Consider the following 17,928-nt stretch of genomic DNA (forward strand, 5'->3'; position numbering starts at 1 on the left):
AAATGATAGTCATCATTAGCAGAAACTGGGTGTATAGATGAATGATACGGTTTTAGACGGTATTTTAAGTGGCAGTGAGACACCCACACGGAGTTGTTCATTAATCTGACCAAGGAGTTACACCTGGGGCAGATACTTGGGCTGGCTGGCTTAGAAGTCATTTAAACAGCAGTAATCACTAAAGGCCTGGAAATGAATGTGCTTTCCAAGACAAGTGTTGAAATAGGGAAGGTGAGAGCTAGGAGCGACGTCTGGGAAAACACCCTCATTATAAGGGCTAGATGACGAAGAGAGTAAGTAAGATAAGAGCTCTCTGTTTGTCCCTGATTCTGTGGGGGTCTTGGGTTTGGGTAGATTTTCTGATGATTTTATTTAAATTCTTTCCATCTCTGACGTTAACATTCTCTTCCCTCACAATCCCTAGGGGAAGCTCTGGCATATGGAACAATTTCCCTTGGGAATACTATGAAGAGCTTTTCAGCTGGGAGTTCTAGAACTAGGCTGGGCTCTGGCACCAGCAGCATGACTTTAATCATTTCTGTGGGGGTCAATTTTCCCGTTTGTGATGTTTAGGCCTAGGTGTGTGTTTGAGGACAAGATGGGGCACAATAGAGCTGACGGTACTTGATAGAATGATGTTAAAGAGGGCAAGGGTGACATGGTTAGACACCACCCACCCACAGCCTGTCTGCCCTTCCTTCTTTGTCTAGGTTGTACGGTTTGCAACCAGTTGCTTGAAATCTGGGCCTTTGTGCTCTTCATTACCTTACTCTGCATGGAAAGTGAAGTCAGGTGGTCCATGCCTATAAGTGAGAGGTGTGGTCACTTAAATAGGAAGCTGATGAAATTCACCATTATCTTTTGTGTCTGTGAATCTACAAGTTACCTATTGTAATGCCTGATGGTCCATCATTTGAGCCTCTTTACAGGGTTAAATATTGCCCTCTGCAGGCTACTCTTAAAATGTTAACTCTTCTAGAAGAGGTAATGTGGAGTCCTTTACCACAAACTGGTCTAGTAAATATGAGATACTCGGATCCCATGAAAGCACTTAACACCTGAGGAGAGAAATGGATGGAATTCTCTGACTTGATTATTTTGTCTCTGGTCAACTGAACTGTGGGGTGGAAGGTTAGCATGTCTGACAGTGAAGGGACAAAGAAGCCAAAGGATCCGAAGCCAGGCTGATCTGGCATCACAGGGCTGTAAGGCACTCTTAACTCAAGAACAGCTCAGCTTGAAGGAGAAAAGAATGAAGCCTGCAGACAGGCCCTATCTTTTCCTTAGCAGAAAGGAATTACTGGGGAGGAGAGAGAGGGTGAACAGCAGACTTCTACTATTCCAGAGTCTGCTCAAGGTGACCAGAAAAGCTTTTGAGTTGGGAGTTCAGGGAGAAAAGGGGGACCAAGTTGCAACCATTCCCCATCTTCCCCACCTCCCTTCCCAAGCCATGAAGGGTTCATCTGGAAGGAGAGTTAGGGAGAAGCGACTATGGCAGGTGCATGGCTGGATGGTAAATGGGCTGCTGCCACCTAAACAAGATCGTTTGGGAGCAACTAACATGACTGTGAGAATCTGGCAAGCACCTTGTGTGGCTTGGCTCTGCCCATCCATGGTCTGGCTGAATGCTGAGTCCCGTTTGGCCCTGACAGCCCCTGTTTCTCATACAGATGCACAGACACTGGCTGGAGCTTCTGTGATACCTAATACTTCGGTTGTTCACAGACAGCTCTGCCATACTGCAGTCTTCCATTGTCATGGCTACTGCCTGGGTCTCCTCTAGTTCCCGAATCTATCTCACTTCTTGGTAGGAAGCCTTTCCAAAAGCGCTATTAAGGTGAGGTGCCACCATTCTCGGGTTGGTAAAAAAAAAAAAAAAAAAAAATTACTGGCTTTGGAGCCAAACAGATCTGTGTTTGACCCCATCACTTACTAGCCAGGTTACCCAGCAAGTTACCTACTTTGCTCCTTCACCTTTGAAATGGAATATATGTTGCTGCATTTAGAATTGTGAAGATTTAGGATCATATATCCCCAAATGTTTAATACCTCAACATCTCAATCACTCTCAAGTTTCAGAAAAAACTTTGAGCTCTTAGGTCAGTTGTGATTAAATGCATTTGTTAATTCAGTACATATTTATTGAATGTCTAGTATGTGCCACAGTGCCTGACAGTAGCTGCGTAATGATCCCTTTGGCTGAATATCTCCTTTCTCTTCTGGCACATATTCTCCTGGGGGAGTGACTTGGGGGAAAGGGTCAGGAGCTTAGATGGCAGATTCAGTAAGCTTTTAGCACAATAATTTTAATTGCAAAAATAAACAGTTTTGTCAACTGCTCGAGAGTAGCGTCTGCTTTACAAAAATTAACAACAACAAAAGGAAATAACCCCAAAGCAAAACGTTACATCCAATGGCTGCTGGAAACGACATTGCTGTACAAAATCCCGCGCGAGACCGGCTCGGCGCTGCCCCAGCCTGACTCTGGGGGTTCTAATGAGGGGCGTGGGGCGTGCGCCAAGTTAGTTACAAAAGGCTATCTTGAGTCTCATGGAAGTGCCTACTCAGTGGGTGGCCTGAGAGGACTTCTTCAAAGAGCGGCGGACGCGGGAGTCAGCGCCAGGGACCGCAGGAGCTGTCCACGGAGCTGGTGCTGAACGAGGCGTGAACGACGGGCACTTCAAGGGAACTGGAAGCGGGACCAGAGGCAGGCCCCGGGACGTGCCGGAAAAGGGGTGGGTGGGGGGTCGGGCCAAGTTTCCTCTTTCGTGCCGGGCGGCAGCGCCTCAAACTACAAACCCATTTCCCCCTCACAGGGCGGCGAAAGAGAGGCCCAAAGAGTAAAAGCCAAGGCCCTTGAGCCGCTCCTCCGCGCGCGCCTTCTGCTTGAGGTGCACCTTGCTGTGCCTTTTCTTCTCATCACTGCGCGCGAAGCGGCGGCCGCACACGTCGCAGGCAAAGGGTTTCTCACCCGTGTGAGTGCGCACGTGGGTGGTAAGGTGGTCGCTTCGGCTGAAGTTGCGGAGGCAGATGCGGCACTGGAAGGGCTTGTGGCCCGTGTGGATGCGCAGGTGGCGGTTGAGCTCGTCGGAGCGCGCAAAGCTGCGCACACAGCTTTCCACTGGGCAAGCAAAGGCCTTGGCGTGAGGCCGCGGGCAGAAGCAGCGCGCGCTGCACTTGCCGCCCCGGCGCCCCTTGCGCCGCGCCTTGGTGGGTGGGAATGGGGCCGGCGGCGGTGGCCCCGGAGGCTCGGCCACGCCACTGCTCCCAGTGATGTCTGCCACCAGAGGTTTCGGGAAGTCCGCCGCGGTGCTGCGAAGGCCCAGGGGAGAAACCTGAGCCTGAGTACCCGCCAGAAACTCTCCACCGTCGCCGCTACTCCCCCCATCCCCACTTGGAGGGGTCAGGAGACCCGGGAGGCCCTCGGCCACCTCTCCTAAGTCACCTGCGGCCAGCGGGAAAGCGTCGTAAGACCCCGTGGGGTAGAGTCTGTTGGCGGGACCGGCCGGCAGCTCCGCCGGGCAGCTGATGGACAGCAGGTCTTCAATCTTGGCCCCCATCGAGGGGAAACGGGCGTCGGGAGCGGCCTGGTAGCCTCCCTGAGACCCACAGCTCCCTGGGGCTCCAGCTGAGAGCAGCTCCCAGGGAGCGTAGGGGCCTTTGAAGGCCGAGGCAGTGTCCAGCGCAGGGGAGGCCGGGGGCGCCCGGAGGCCTGGCTTGACGTCGGGCGGGGAGAGCTGAGGCTCATACAGGCACTGTGAGGGGGCGCCTGCCGAGGGTGAGGCTTCCCAGAACGCCTCTGGGAAGGCGGCAGCGCCCAGATCCGGGGAGTAAAGGTCCGGGGGACCCGGCAGCAAGGCGTCGGGGCCTGCGGAAAAAGAGGCGTCCAGCGGAGACCGGGATGCTGCCGCCTCAGGGCCGGGGAAAGGTGCCAGACCCAGGATGCCCGACATGAGGTTGAAGAGTGCCTCCGGGTCGTGCGGGTGTTCGGGTACTGCTTGGATGAAGAAGCTACCGCTGTAGCTGAGGCCAGGAGGGGGCGTGGGTGCAGGCCCCTCCAGGAAGCAGGAATCGGCTAAGTCCCCCCCGGCGCTGCAGCTGCTCAAAGCCCAGCTCAAGAAGTCGCCTGCTGAGGAGGGAGCAGGAATCAGCTCCGGGCACATCAAAGGACGCGCCTCAGAGTCTGCAAGCCCCTACCCCGAAACCCTGGGGGCGCACCGACACATAAAAGTGCCTTTTGCGCATTCTGATCCAGCTGGAGCCCGAATACGCCCAAGACGCACACACAAACATGCACACGAAAACACACGTGCACAGGCAAAAGGACGCCCTGATAAACCCACAAGTTCCTGCGGAGGCGCTGGCGGTACAGAGGGGCTGGGGATGGGGTGCGCACCTCAGGACCCTGGAGCCTCCTACCACCTCTACCCCCCACAGCTCTACAGTTCGGGTCCCTGTCTGTCCTCAGGCACCATGCGCCCCCGCTCTGCGCCGCCGTCTGAGCACCCTCCGCCGCTCTCCTTACCTCCGGGGTAGCCGGCAGTCGCCGGCGCGTCCCTACCGGGCAGCCGGGACAATTCAGTGCTAGGTTCCGCGCAACAGCCTTCGGTGGACTTGACCAGAAGCGCGTCGGGGCCGGAAAACTCGCTAAGGTGAAGCATGGCGCGGCGGCGGCTGCGGGGCGCCGGGGGCCTCGCCCGCTGGGCTTGGCTGCGCGCGGGTGACGGGGAGGCCAGCTGTTGGGGTGCCCTGTGCCTCACACACCCAAGCACCCGGGCTCCTGGCTCCAGGTGCTCACCTTTGGGAAAGGGAACGGGGGGCCGAGGCGCCCTTGCTCGCCGGGACCTGCCTCGGGCGGCGGCTCCTCGCTTCTCCAAAGCGCAGCCGGGCTCCCCCGATCCGCGGCCCCCCCACTTATATAGCAGCGGCCGCGCTGGCTCCGGGCTTCCGACTCCCCGGGCCACTGCCATTTCGGGAGGCCCCGGCCCTGCCGCCGTGACGTAAATGCCCAAACATGGACACAGGATGTGTGCCGGGGACTCCCGAAAAGGAAAGCTCGGCCTGTGACGTCGCCGCCGCCGCCGCCGGGCCCGCGCCGCTGCGTGCGCGCGCGCTCCCTGAGCGTGGAACCCCGTGCGCGCCGGGGCCGCCGGGGCACTAGCTGGGGTGCTACGCTGCGTGGGGCCCGGCGTTAGGTTAACGCCCTTCCCGCCTGCAGACAGAGACCCGCGGTCCGCGAGGAAAAGCCCCGTGGGCTTTGGGATTCCACAGTTAGGGATTCGAATCCGCTCTCTGCCACTTAGTACCTATGCCATTTAATTTCCCTGAATGTCCGTTTCCTCACCTGTGAAATGGAGCCATACATATCTCCTTCGTAAGTTTACTGTAAAGAATAATTGGGTTAGAGCGTATTAAATTCTATGGACGAGGACACAGTAAGCTACAGAGATTCTTGCCATTATTCGCTGTTTGCTCCCTCTTGTGTGTTTTTTTTTGCGTTTTCTTAATATTTTCCCCCTTTTGTTTGTTCTAGGAAAAATAACTTAATTCAGTTAAAAAGGACGATAACGCTTGCTACTGATGAGAGAAGTACATTAGTACAGAAGAGTATATTCTAAACTGAAAAGTAAAAGTCTCTTTTTCCTACCCATCTACATCTTGAGGTAGCAACATCTAAGTTTCCCGTGTATTCTTTCAGAAAAAAAAAACAATGTATATGCGAGCATACACTCTGCCTTGCAATATAATTTTCCCCCATTTATAATAGTTGAGAGATTGCTCCGTGTCTGGACATAAGGAGTGGGGCCATTCTTTTCTAAGGCTGCATAGTATTCCATTGTGAGGGAGGTCCATATGTCCCCTATCCTCGAGCATGTAGAAAGCTTCCAACCTCTAGATTTTACCAATGTTGTTGTAATCAACGTTCTTAATTATATAAATGTGAATATATCTGTGGGATAAATTCCAATAAGTGTAGTTCTGGGTCAAGGGTGTGTAAAATTTTGATAGGCCACAGGCAAATTGCCCTCAATAGAAGTGGGGTCAATTCCTGCTCCTTCCCCCATCACCTTTCAGGTATGAGATGTTTCCACAGACTTTTTTCTGCCTTTGTATAAATGACTTTTACGCTAAGGATGTTGTTCCAGCAACACACAGAGAATCCCCAGGATATATTTCTCTGGAATCAGCACCTGGAATGATTGGGCTTCTTATGTGGGGAAAATATCCATGTCTTAAGGAGGCTGTGCATTCTGGCTGCAGCAGATCAGTTAATTCCAGCAAAGAAGCCTGCCTGCTCTCCTGATCTCATCTCTCTTCCACTGTGGTTTCCGCTCTGTCTTACTTTCTCATTCTCTTTAAAAATCTTTCATTTAATTTTGGGTTTATAGCTTATTTGCCTCCTTTCTGGAACAAAATTAGGGGATTAGATAAATACAAGGGATAGCATGTTTTTCTTTACAAAGAGCATCAATTCTTGGAAGCTGAAAAGTGGGGAGGGCAGAGCTGGGGTTCCTTATTTATTTATTTATTTATTTATTTATTTATTTATTTATTTGCCAGCGATTGAGACAGAGAGCACAAGCGGGGGAGCGGCAGACAGAGGGAGAAGCAGGCTCCCCACTGAGCAAGGAGCCCAATGCAGGACTTGATACCAGGGGGATTCCTTTTTCTATCTCTGTTTTCCTAGGAGTGGAAACAAAGCCACTTAGGGGTGACAGGCTACAGCATGGTTTGCCGTGTATCTCCCAGCCTCCTTTGCGCATTGGTACTCTCCTTTTAGAGAGAGTGCCAAGAATGTCCCAACCCCACCAAATTCTCAGGCCTTTTATCCTGTTTCCAATATCCAAAAATTCATTCATTCATTTTCTCAGTGTTCATTCATGCAGTATTCATTCCTTAAGTGCTTACAATAAGGTCCAGAAGATAGATTTTAGTTTTGAGTCTACCAGGACCCTAAGACCCATCTCCATCCCGAGTTGCCCCAACACCACCCTCCAATAACCTTATAAGTATGTTCACAGAATATGTTGTCACATAATCACCTGCAAAACCTGTGCTGATACACTTGCCTTCATCTTCTCCCCATGTCTGGAAATCCTACAAAGCTTTTCAAGAGTCGTGCTTGTGTAGCATGTTCTAACAAATGCCACAGATGTACTAATTCTATGTCAACTACACATATGTTTGCATGTAGGAAGTGAAGGATCCCAGCACATGTTTGTAAGGATTAAACACACAGAACACTATTTCCATTATACTCTATTTCAGACCTGGGGATTGATTGTAATCCAAATGTATCTCCAAGCCCAGGTGAGCCCACACCAGACACGCAGGGCACACATGTCTCAAATCCATTCTGGCATCTTGCTGCCTGGGAGGGAGAAGGAGTGGAGGGGTTTGGCTAGGCCGGTGTCCAGGGCTCCCCAGGTTGCCCCGTCGGGCCAGATTGGCCAGCCGCAGGTTCCCCATCCCTTCTGCTGTTCTTCCCTCTGCCACAGCATTCCTCCTCCTTCTTAGTCATAGATAATTCCCCTACTCCTTTGGCAAGTTCCCAGGCCTTTGCTGCTCTCTGCCAAGGGCTATTGGTCTAGGTCTGTGTTAAGACAAGGGTCCAAGTCATTGCAACTTCTTCTTGTTACAGGCCAGACCTTCAGGCAAAGCTGCAGAGGGAAGAATGAGAAGGAGAGGAGATGGGGAACACAGCTTGTGTTCTGGGTGTGGGCTGAACCACTCACCTTCACTGGACACACATACACACACTCTCCTATGTGGGGTGGTTACCTCTGGAGGGTAAATGCATCTGCATTTGGTTCCTTGAGGAGGAGGAAGGACTATAAAGAGAAAGGGCCTTTGTAGCTCTTCCCAGCTCAGTCCCTCTTATCCCTAAATTTTAATATCTCTAAAAGAGATTCTGGGCCCAGATAGAATAAAGGTCTTTGGGAGGGGATAGAAGAAAGAGGAACTTAGACCCATGAGTTCAATTTTAATTCACACTTTAAATATAAAAACACAAGCAGGAAGGGAAAAAGGGAAATCATACACTTTGAGCACTTTACAAACAGATCATTTAATCATCCCCAAACTCTATGGAATAAGGAATTGGAGACCTCTTTCACAGATGAAAAAACAGACTAGATAAAGTTAAGTAACTTGCTCAAGACCTAGCTTAAAAAAAAAAAAGATTTGGTTTATTCTTTTTCTTTCTTTTTAAAATTTTATTTATTTATTTGACAGAGGGAGAGCACAAGCAGGGTGAATGACAGGCAGAGGGAGAGGGAGAAGCAGGTGGAGCCTGATGTGTGGATTGATCCCAAGACCCTGGGATCATGACCTGAGCCAAAGGCAGATGCTTCACCAACTGAGCCACCCAGGTGCCCCTAAGTACCACTTCTATTCAGTGGTAGGACTGAGAGTCAAGCCCAGTCTAGTCTACTCCACAAGATAGTTGAAAAGATTATTCATTTTACAAAAGGATTCATTCTAGGATGGCCTAGGTGGAGGTTCTTCCTCCAGCTTTTCAAGTAGAGTATGAGGTACAAATTCAATCTGGCTGGTGTCCTTCCCTGCAAGTATTCCCTGGAGTGGCCACCATGGCTAGAAACACTGTGGGTCACATCAGATATGTGTTAAGGAGGAACACATGCAAGGTCCTTGGGAATTACTGTGGAAGTTGGTGGTGGTGGGAGTGTGTGTGTGCATGTGTTTGTGCATGTGGCCTTGGGGAGGATGAGAGGAAATTTCTAATTTCCATGGGAAAATGTTGGGGAAGGAAAGTTTACCTTCTGGACAAGCATGGAACAGACAATTACTGAATGAATGAATGAATGAATGGAAAAATTCATTCATCAAACGTTCATTGAGCACTGCGCAGGCCCTTGGGACAATGATGCAGACAGATGCTGCAGTGGGAAAGACTGGAAACTCTGGATCCAGGGCGGGAGGAGGGAGAAGAGGGGGATGGGGAGGAGTGAGCCTCCATTTTCTCTCTTCTGGGAAGGGCCCAGCCCCTGTCATCATTCTGATAATGCTACTGCCCCCTCCTCCACCCCCCACCTTGATCTTTCTGCTCTAAATATCATTGTGTTCAAATAATAGCGTATATATTTAAAAAGACTCCAAGAAGACAGCTGCCTCAGAGTATTAATCATGAAGAGGCCAGCACTCAGTCTCCATGGCGACTCCTGACAGAGCTGAGGAGCAGCTCCACGTCCCACTTCCTGGGGCCATGGAGATGCGGGGGACACAGTATCCCGGTGCACCCTTCTCTTTCCTCTCTGCCTCTCCTTTCTTCCTCCTTCCTCCCCTTTCTTCTCTCCCCACCCTGCCTCTCCATTCACTCCCTTTTTCTCTTCCTAAAGGATTTATTTAAAAGCAAGGACAGAAGCAGGATCTAGGTATCAGACTAACAGGGAACAAGGCCAATGAGGCTGCAGCAGAGATGAAATTTGCCTCCAATTACCACCTCTGGAGAACACAACTCCCCTCCCCAAGCACCCCCCCTTCCGCCACAGCGCTCCGCCACAGTGACCCCAAGGACAGAGGAGTCTGATCATCTGTCCCTGAGGCAAGGGACCCACTGTCAGGGTCCTTCTCTGTCCCTTCCCTCTTCCCTGCCCATGGCCAGTCATTAGTTTGTGGTTTTTGTCTGTATTATTTTTTTATTGCCCACAAAAGTAACATAGGCTCCTTGGAAAAAGAAAAACATGTTAAAATGTTAACAATGAAAGTATCTCTCCCAATTCTATACCCAGATATATACATTTAAATAGTTTTAAGTTGATTCCAAGAGATTTTTCTTCATGTATACTCGTTCAACATTCCTCCATTCAACTAGCACTACCGTTGTCATCATCATTTATACCAATGGTGTCACACTATACATACTTTTGTAATTAACATTATCCCCTGAATGGTTTTCTTTTCCCCCATCATGATACAGATTAATCTATAGTGCTGTTCACAGCTGCTCCGGGGTATTCTATCTTGTACATGTATATAAGTTTTTAACTCCATAGTTTCCTGTTTTTAACTCTGATAGAAAGAACCTGGCTGTGCACAGCCTTGGATGTGTACATGGTCCACTGATGGGGTTAATAATAATATGTGTGTAAACGTTTGTATAGCACTGACTATGGGCACTATTCACCACGTATTCAGAATTTTATGTACACTCACCATTTAAGCCTCACAACTTGATGAGTACGATTACTAACTCTATTTCATAGATGGGGAAATTGAGGCCACTATGCTTCACCCTAAGGTCAAGAAACTTGCCCAAACTTACAAGGTTAGCAAAGGATGGTGCCAGCATCTGAACCTACAGTAAAACCATAGACTAGACTCCAAAGCCTGGAATTCCTAGGTCAAAAGTACAAACATTCAAAATTATATAATATCAGATGTTCCTCTAAGAAAGTTGTTTCGATTTTGGAGCCACACAGCAGCATGAGAGTCAATGGGTAGGCACACAGAGGCATCCGTGTGGTATTTTAATTTGCATTGTAAATTTAATTTGCATTGTAAACATTATCGGAATCATTCTGCAGGGTCTTGGCATTTCATTTTCTGTGATCCAGGGGAACCTTCTTGAGGCTCTTCACATCCTCACAATGGGCAGTGGAGATGAGGCTGTTCTGACATTGATCAGAGTGGGTTGTGGGGTGTGGGAGCTTCTGTACCATCCTTCCTTTTGTTCTTTCTCGTTTGGGTCATGGAGGAAGTAGAGAAGAGGAGAACAAGGTGGCTTTGAACCATTTAGGGAAAGGTTCCTAACTCTTTCAAGGCAGCTTCTAGCTGTTCTCTCACAGGAGAGAGGTAAGTTATTCTTTCTCCTGTCTTCCATTCTACATCCTTCCTTAGGCGAAGTCAGCTTTGGACAGAGCTGAGAGGTAGATGATCACAGAAGAGGTGTGACTGGGATGGGTTCCAGGAAGGTCAGAGGCGGGGGCAGTGGGAGGAGGCAGTGGACGCAGTGACTTCACATGCTGCTACCCACCCTAGGATTTGGAATCACCCTTCTACCACCCCTTCATATCTAAGTCTAGTTCCCCCTTTGTGGGCACTGATGGCCTTGAACCTTGATAGATGTTTTTATTTGGTTAGGTAATGGTGTGCAGAGCATTGATTTTCAATTCAAGAGTCGAGAAGATGAAAAAGAGGCTGACAGCGTGGACTGAGAGGCTGCAGCTCTAGAACAGAATTAGAATCAGAAACAGGCCTGCTAAACCTCCCTGGGTATTTCTCTCCTCCCTGGCCTCTCCGGATTCCTCTCACCTGACTTCATCTCATTGTCTTCTAGCCTTTCTCCTCCCCCATCTCACAGTTGTTCTCTTTAAAGTAGATTGGTCAATGTACTGGCATCTGACAGCAAAACTCTAAAAGTACCCAGGCAATTAGCCACAGAGGAGCCATTGAGCCAAAGCCTGGTCAGCTGTGTGTCCCCAAACCCTGACGACCACCAGTAGGCCAGGCTTCTTGTTGCAAGTGACAGGAATGCAACCTGAATTAGTTTAGGCTAAATAAATTAATTAGCACCCCACCCCCATGGAATTTATCAGCTCACAGAATCCAAAGGAATGTCAATCCATCAACCAACCAACTAACCAACTGACAAGGGGGTAGAGATACAGCTGCGGATCATGAATTAGTGAAACCTGGGGCCAACAATTCTTCAAAGGCTCTCAGCCCTTTTTCTTTTCTCTCACTGATGACTGAAAACCTGGCCCGGAGCAAATTCGGTGTTCTCCATGTCAGCCTGCTGTGATAAATGGATTCTTGTTCTCAGTTCCAGGTAAGAAATCTCAGGAAAGACTTCTGCTATCCTCCCTAGGAAAATTCTCTGGCCATGTGGGCAGGGTGATATACAGCTGATAAGACCACAAGGGGCTTGTGCTTGTGTTTTGAGGGCCTTTTCCAAAGAGAGGAAACCACTGGAAGCCAGAAAGTCTTCCAAGAGGCCACTGCCTCAGGCCCTGAGGGCAGGAGCTAGGCAGCAATGGGTTCTGGCATGTTCTCATACCAGGGGCAGAAATGGATAGTTCCCTCTGCTTCACGGTGCCCCTGGAGCAAGTCGCCTACTCCATCTGTCTGCCAGCTCCAAGGAACACTGCCCAAAATAAAAATCCCTAATTAGCAATTCCTGCAATCCAGAGCAAAACAATGTATTTATTTCCTAGAATAATCTGGAGCCATATTCGGCTTGGCAACCAGTGGGTCCCACACATTCATGTGGTGTGCCATGTGAAGACTCCAGCAGAGGCCTATACTCAGGGCATGTGGGGGAGGGCTGCAGGGGTCCCCCGCCCAGGCAGCAGCAAGCAGGGACCCAGAACAGAACTGGCTTTGTCAATAATCTACAGCAGGTTTCCAGTACAGGATAGGTAGGAAATGAAAGGAGCTTCAGTAGGATTTCTAAATAATTTCCCATAAAGGCCAGTGTGGGGACACATGACCTACAGGGTCACAAAGAATCCCATTATGCAGTAGTGACCTCAAGCCTGGGAGTCTGGGAAACCGACTCTAACCCAGCTCTGCCGTTAGCTTGTTCTGTGACTTTGAACAAATGCTTTACTAATGCTTTCTGTGCTTGTATTTTTCTCACCTGTGAAATGGGGCTATGTTAGTTGCTGATCTACAGTCTGGGGATTAAGAGCTAGAATAAGCACGACTGTACAATAGAGAGATGATGTGAGATGCAGTATATCCAGTTAAGAAATAGTGAATAACCCTGCCCACCTCAAATGTGCTCCCTGTTTTCTGGGTACCTCCTCATATAGGGGTGGGATGGGTCACCATGACCAGAACTTCCCTGCCATCATTGCTCTCACTCATTCACTTATTCATTCAATTAACTCTCTATTGAGGAATTAGTGTATCAGCCCCTTCAATAAATTATTGCAGAAAGGTGGGATGCATGTGACAGGGCGATGGGCAGAATGGTTTGAGATCATACAACGAGGCAGTGGATAGTTATCTAGTTGAGAATTTCAAGGGATGGGCAACTGGGTGCCTCAGCTGGTTAAGCATCTGACTCTTGATTTTGGCTCAGGTCGTGATCTCAGGGTCGTAGGACTGAGCCATGTGTCAGGCTCCACAGTCAGTGAGGAGTCTGCTTGTCCCTCCCCCTCTATTCCTCCCCCTGCTCTCATATGTGCTCTCTCTTTCATAAATAAATAAATAAATAAAATCTTAAATGAGTAAAAAAAAAAGAAAGAAAATTTCAGGGGAGGCTTCCCTTGAGGAAACAACATTTCATTCGAGACCAGAGGTTGAGTAAAAGTTAGCCAAGAGGAAAGAACAGGTTGAGTGGGAAGAATGTTCTAGGGAATAGGCCAGAAAGAGAGACGGGATTGGGGGAGAGAGAGGATCCAGGGAACTCTGAAGTCCATTATGGCTGGAACATGAGGAATAAAAGAAGCTGGAAAGGAAGGAGAAGTGGAGCCAGGCTGCTGTGAGGGGCAAGCTCGGGGTCATGAAGGACATTTTAAAGCATGTTAGGCATCTGGACTGTATCCTTAGGGTGGCAATAAGATGTCTTTGAAGAGTTTTGGCTGTGTAGGACATAAAGTTTTTAATTTAGGAAGGCCAGTCAGTCTACTGTATGGAAGGTGACCTGGAGGGGAGATCAGTTAGGATACTGCAGCAAATCAGGTGAAAGGAGGTCCTGAGGCCTGAGCCCTGGTGGTAGTAACAGGAAAGGAGACGCTTTCAAAGTCAACAGCCAGTTGGGAGCTAGTATATACTAGACAATAGAGGAAGGAATCAGGTTGACTCTCAGATTCTGGATTGGACACTGGGATAGTCATTTATTTAGGTGGAGAACCAGCAGGAAAAGTAGAGTCCTCCAAACAAACATGTTGTGTTGGAGCTATGATTTACATAGAGTAACAGGAGCAAAACTTAAGTGTAAAGTTTGATGGCTTTTTACCCAAATCAAGATAAAGAACATTTATATCCCACAGAAAGTTCCCTTATGCCCACCTCTAGTCAACAGACACCCCTTTTTTGAAATAACTACTTTTCTTTTCAAATTAATTTAATTAATTAATTAATTAGAGAGTGAGCAGGGGGAGGAGAAGAGAGGGAGAGGGAGGAGGTGAGAAAGAATCCTAAGCAGACTCCACAATGAGCAGGAAGACCCATGCGGGGTTCGAACTCACAACCCTGAGATCATGACTTGAGCTGAAACCAAGAGTAGGACACTCAATCAACTGAGCCACCCAGACCCAAGTTAACCACTTTTTTCAGTGTTATCCCTATTGAATAGTCTTACCTGTTTTTGACCTTCACATACATGGAATAATTCAGTATGTACTCTTCATGTCTGGCTTCTTTGGCTCAAGACAAAGTCTGTAAGTTTATTCACTCTATATTTTGCATGTATCAGTAGTTTGTTCTTATTTTTTTTTAATCACCGATTAATATTCCATTGTTTGCATATACGTAGTTTATCTATCTATTCTTCTAGTGGTGGAAGTAGGTTTTTCTTCTTGTTGTTGTTTGCATTTATGTTTGTTTGTTTGTTTTGATAAAGCCAAAAGAAAAATGATTTAGGGGCACCTGGGTGTTGCATCTAAGCATCTCTTGGTTTCGGCTCAGGTCATGATCTCAGGGTTGTGAGATCCAGCCCCACGTCAGGCTCCGTGCTCAGTGCAGAGTCTGCTTAAGCTTCTGTTCTCCCTCTGTCCCTCCCCCCCCCTACTCTCTCTCTAAGATAAATAAATAAACCTTTAAAAAAAGAAGAAGAGAAATGACTTAGGAATGAATGATAATGAAAAGATATAACAGTTATAAAACCCTATGACCTACTACATAGTTTTAAAATATACAGAGTATGAATAAGAGCTCTCATTTACTTAAGAAAAAAAAACTTTAAATGATTTAGCAATAAGCTGAAAGCTGTACAAGATGAAAAAAAAGAAAACTGTAACATTTTCCTGAAGAGCATTAAAAAATACGACTAAGTGAGGAGATGTTTTCTTAGATGGAAAGCCTCAATATTATAAATAAGTCAATGTTTCAGTGTCCGTGGGTTCTCTTGAAGCAGACATTAAGATGGAGTCAGGGGTACAGGGCCTTCTTTGGGAGTGCTACATGTGAGAGATAAAAGCAGGTATGGACAAGAGAGCCTCAGCCTGCAATGCACATCTGATAAAGTCTCAGGCAACACAGTGATGAATTTCAGAGCAACAATTGCCCATTAGAAAAATCTTTTTTTTTTTTTAAGATTTTATTTATTTATTTGGCAGAGACAGAGATCACAAGTAGGCAGAGAAGCAGGCAGAGAGAGAGAGAAGGGGGGTAAGCAGGCTCCCCACTGAGCAGAGAGCCCGATGCTGGGCTCGATCCCAGGACCCTGAGATCATGACCTGAGCCGAAGGCAGAGGCCCAACCCCTGAGCCACCCAGGTGCCCCCCATTAGAAAAATCTTGCACTGAGAAGAAATGGCCTGTCCCATAGCAGCCCCTCTGTATTCAGTCCTAGTGAGGGCTTTCCTGGAAAAAACATGGCCTTGGCTTGAAAGTTGAGACGAGCCTGAAAGGTGCTAACAGCTGGAGACTCTGCTCTAACTGCATGCTTTGGGGGCACCTGGGTGGCTCAGTCAGTTAAGCGTCTGCCTTCGGCTCAGGTCATGATCCCAGGGTCCTGGGATCAAGCCCTGCACTGGGCTCCCTGCTTGGCGGGAAGCCTGCTTCTCCCTCTCCCATTCCCTCTCCCACTCCCCCTGCTTGTGTTCCCTCTCTCGCTGTGTCTCTCTCTGTCAAAATAAATAAATAAAATCTTAAAAAACAAAATGAAACAAAACAAAACTGCACGCCTTGCAGCTGGAGGGCACATCCTTTCTTGAAGGGGGTTCCACAGATGCTACTCAGTTCTCTCCAATATTAATTTGTAAATTTAATGCAATTCCAGGGATGCCTGGGTGGCTCAGTTGGTTAAGCTGCTGCCTTTGGCTCAGGTCATGATCCCAGGGTCCTGGGATGGGGTCCCGCATTGGGGGCTCCTTGCTTGCCAGGGAGCCTGCTTCTCTCTCTGCCTCTGCCTGCCACTCTGCCTGCTTGTGCTTAAAAAAATCTTTTAAAAAAAATTTAATGCAACTCCAATAAAAATGCACAAGGTTATGTACAAGGAGAAGTGTAAAGAAAGAAATTGATTATGAGAAATCATAATGGAGTTTATAAACGATTCTTGATGCAAAGTCAACATACAAAAATCAATTTTTAAAAATATATCAGCAACAGTGAGTCAAAAAATGAAATGCAAAAGAAAAAGAAAGCAGAATTTTAAAAATTCTATCATTTTGGGGCACTAGTCAGTCAGTTAAGCGTCAGACTCCTGATTTTGGCTCAGGTTATGATATTAAGGTCAAGAGAACCAGCCCTGCATCAGGCTCTGTACTCAGTGGGGAGTCTGCTTGGGATTTCCTCCCTCTCCCTCCCCCCACCCTACCCCTTCTCCTGCTCACAAGCATGTTTGCATGCTTTCTCTCTCTCAGATAAATAAATAAAATCTTTAAAAAAAAAAGATTGGCAAGTTTATCTATGTGAAAATTTTAATTTGTTTTAAAAGATTTTATTTATTTATTTATTTGAGAGAGAGAGAGCGCAAGCACAAGCAGAGGGAGCAGCAGAGGGAGAAGGAGAAGCAGACTCCTCACTGAGCAGGACTCCAGGATCATGACCTGAGCTGAAGGCAAGCACTTAACTGACTCAGCCACCCAGGGTACCCCTTACTTAATGTTGTTTGACGAAAGCCATAATAAAATTTAAAACCAAGTACAGTTTAGGAGAGAAAAAAAATCTCTCTACATATGATAGACATGGCTTAATATTGAAAGAGTATCTACAAATAACTTAAAGAGAAAAACAAATCAATAGAAAAGTAACCAGACGTTATGACAGGCAACTGTCATAAAGAAGGAAAAATACAAATGATAAAGAGATAAAAAGATGTTTGACCTTATTGGTAATAAAATCAATGCAGATCAAACAACAAGATGTAAGAGATAAAGAGTTTTATCCTTCAGGTAAGCAGAAGTTTTAAATAGAAGTTTAGTAATATTCTACCAATACCACTGGTGGCAAAAAAAAGAACGAGGTGTATCTAAATGGAGTTGTTTATCATAATGCTTATTATTATACATTTTTATTTTGTTATACTGTTAGGTTTAAAAGTGACACAGAACAATAAACATAAAATTATCCCAGTTTTAAAAAAACAATTATATTTACGTGTACTTGTATGTGTAGATGAAGACCTTGAAGGACATACATTAAACTGTTAAGTGTTTAACTCCGGGGAAGTGTATATGGAGGCATTTCTGTATTTCATCTTACATAACCTCTTGTCTGAATTTGTAAGCATAAGAACGCATTTACACATAAAGAAAAACAATAGGAATTCCCTTTGATTCAACAGCTACACTGCCGGAATCTATTCCAAAAAAACTTCCCATACTGTAGCTCTGAATGAAGATTCTTTATAGCGTTGATTATAATAGAAAAACATTTGAAACAAATTATATGTCAATCAGGAGAAGATTAGCAAAATAATTAGAGTAATTCCTGCCATTAAAAAAATTTGTAGCTATTAAAAATGAGGTGGTATATCTCATATGTATACTGTTACATATATTACATATCTCACATATACTGTTGGGTGATTTGATACATTATAACATAATAAAAATTGCAGAACAGTATAGATGTCCAGCCCATTACATTTTTGTGAGTATAAAAATACTGATGTTATGGGATGCCTAGGTGGCTCAGCCAGATGAGTGGCTGCCTTCGGCTCAGGTCGTGATCCTGGGATAGAGTCCCACATCAGGCTCCTTGCTCAGCGGGGAGCCTGCTCCCTCTGCCTACCACTCCCCCTGCTTGTGCTCAGTCTCTCTCTGATTTAAAAATAAATAAAATTTAAAAAAAA

At 47.0% G+C, this 17,928-nt stretch overlaps 1 protein-coding gene across 1 annotated transcript; it reads right to left on the reverse strand.

Annotated features, from left to right (window-relative positions):
- Positions 1 to 2,810: 2,810 nt before the first annotated feature.
- LOC111147904 (early growth response 4) lies at positions 2,811 to 4,970 on the reverse strand. The gene is made up of 2 exons (XM_022504171.1): positions 4,526 to 4,970; positions 2,811 to 4,129 (listed from the first exon to the last, which is right to left on the reverse strand). Exons 1-2 carry the CDS (start codon positions 4,968 to 4,970, stop codon positions 2,811 to 2,813), a joined length of 1,764 nt encoding a protein of 587 aa, XP_022359879.1.
- Between the last annotated feature and the right edge of the window lie 12,958 nt (positions 4,971 to 17,928).

The sequence above is a fragment of the Enhydra lutris genome, unplaced genomic scaffold (assembly GCF_002288905.1).
Source record: "Enhydra lutris kenyoni isolate GAN:26980312 unplaced genomic scaffold, ASM228890v2 scaffoldscaffold18, whole genome shotgun sequence".
Lineage (NCBI taxonomy): Eukaryota > Metazoa > Chordata > Mammalia > Carnivora > Mustelidae > Enhydra > Enhydra lutris.

What these genes read in the sequence shown, in the direction of transcription:
- LOC111147904 (XM_022504171.1), bottom strand. Translation starts at nt 4,970, where the DNA reads ATGGCAGTGGCCCGGGGAGTCGGAAGCCCGGAGCCAGCGCGGCCGCTG. An exon ending in GACTGCCGGCTACCCCGGAG is followed by an intron (nt 4,130 to 4,525) that starts GTAAGGAGAGCG and finishes CTCCCTCCTCAG; the next exon opens with CAGGCGACTTCTTGAGCTGG.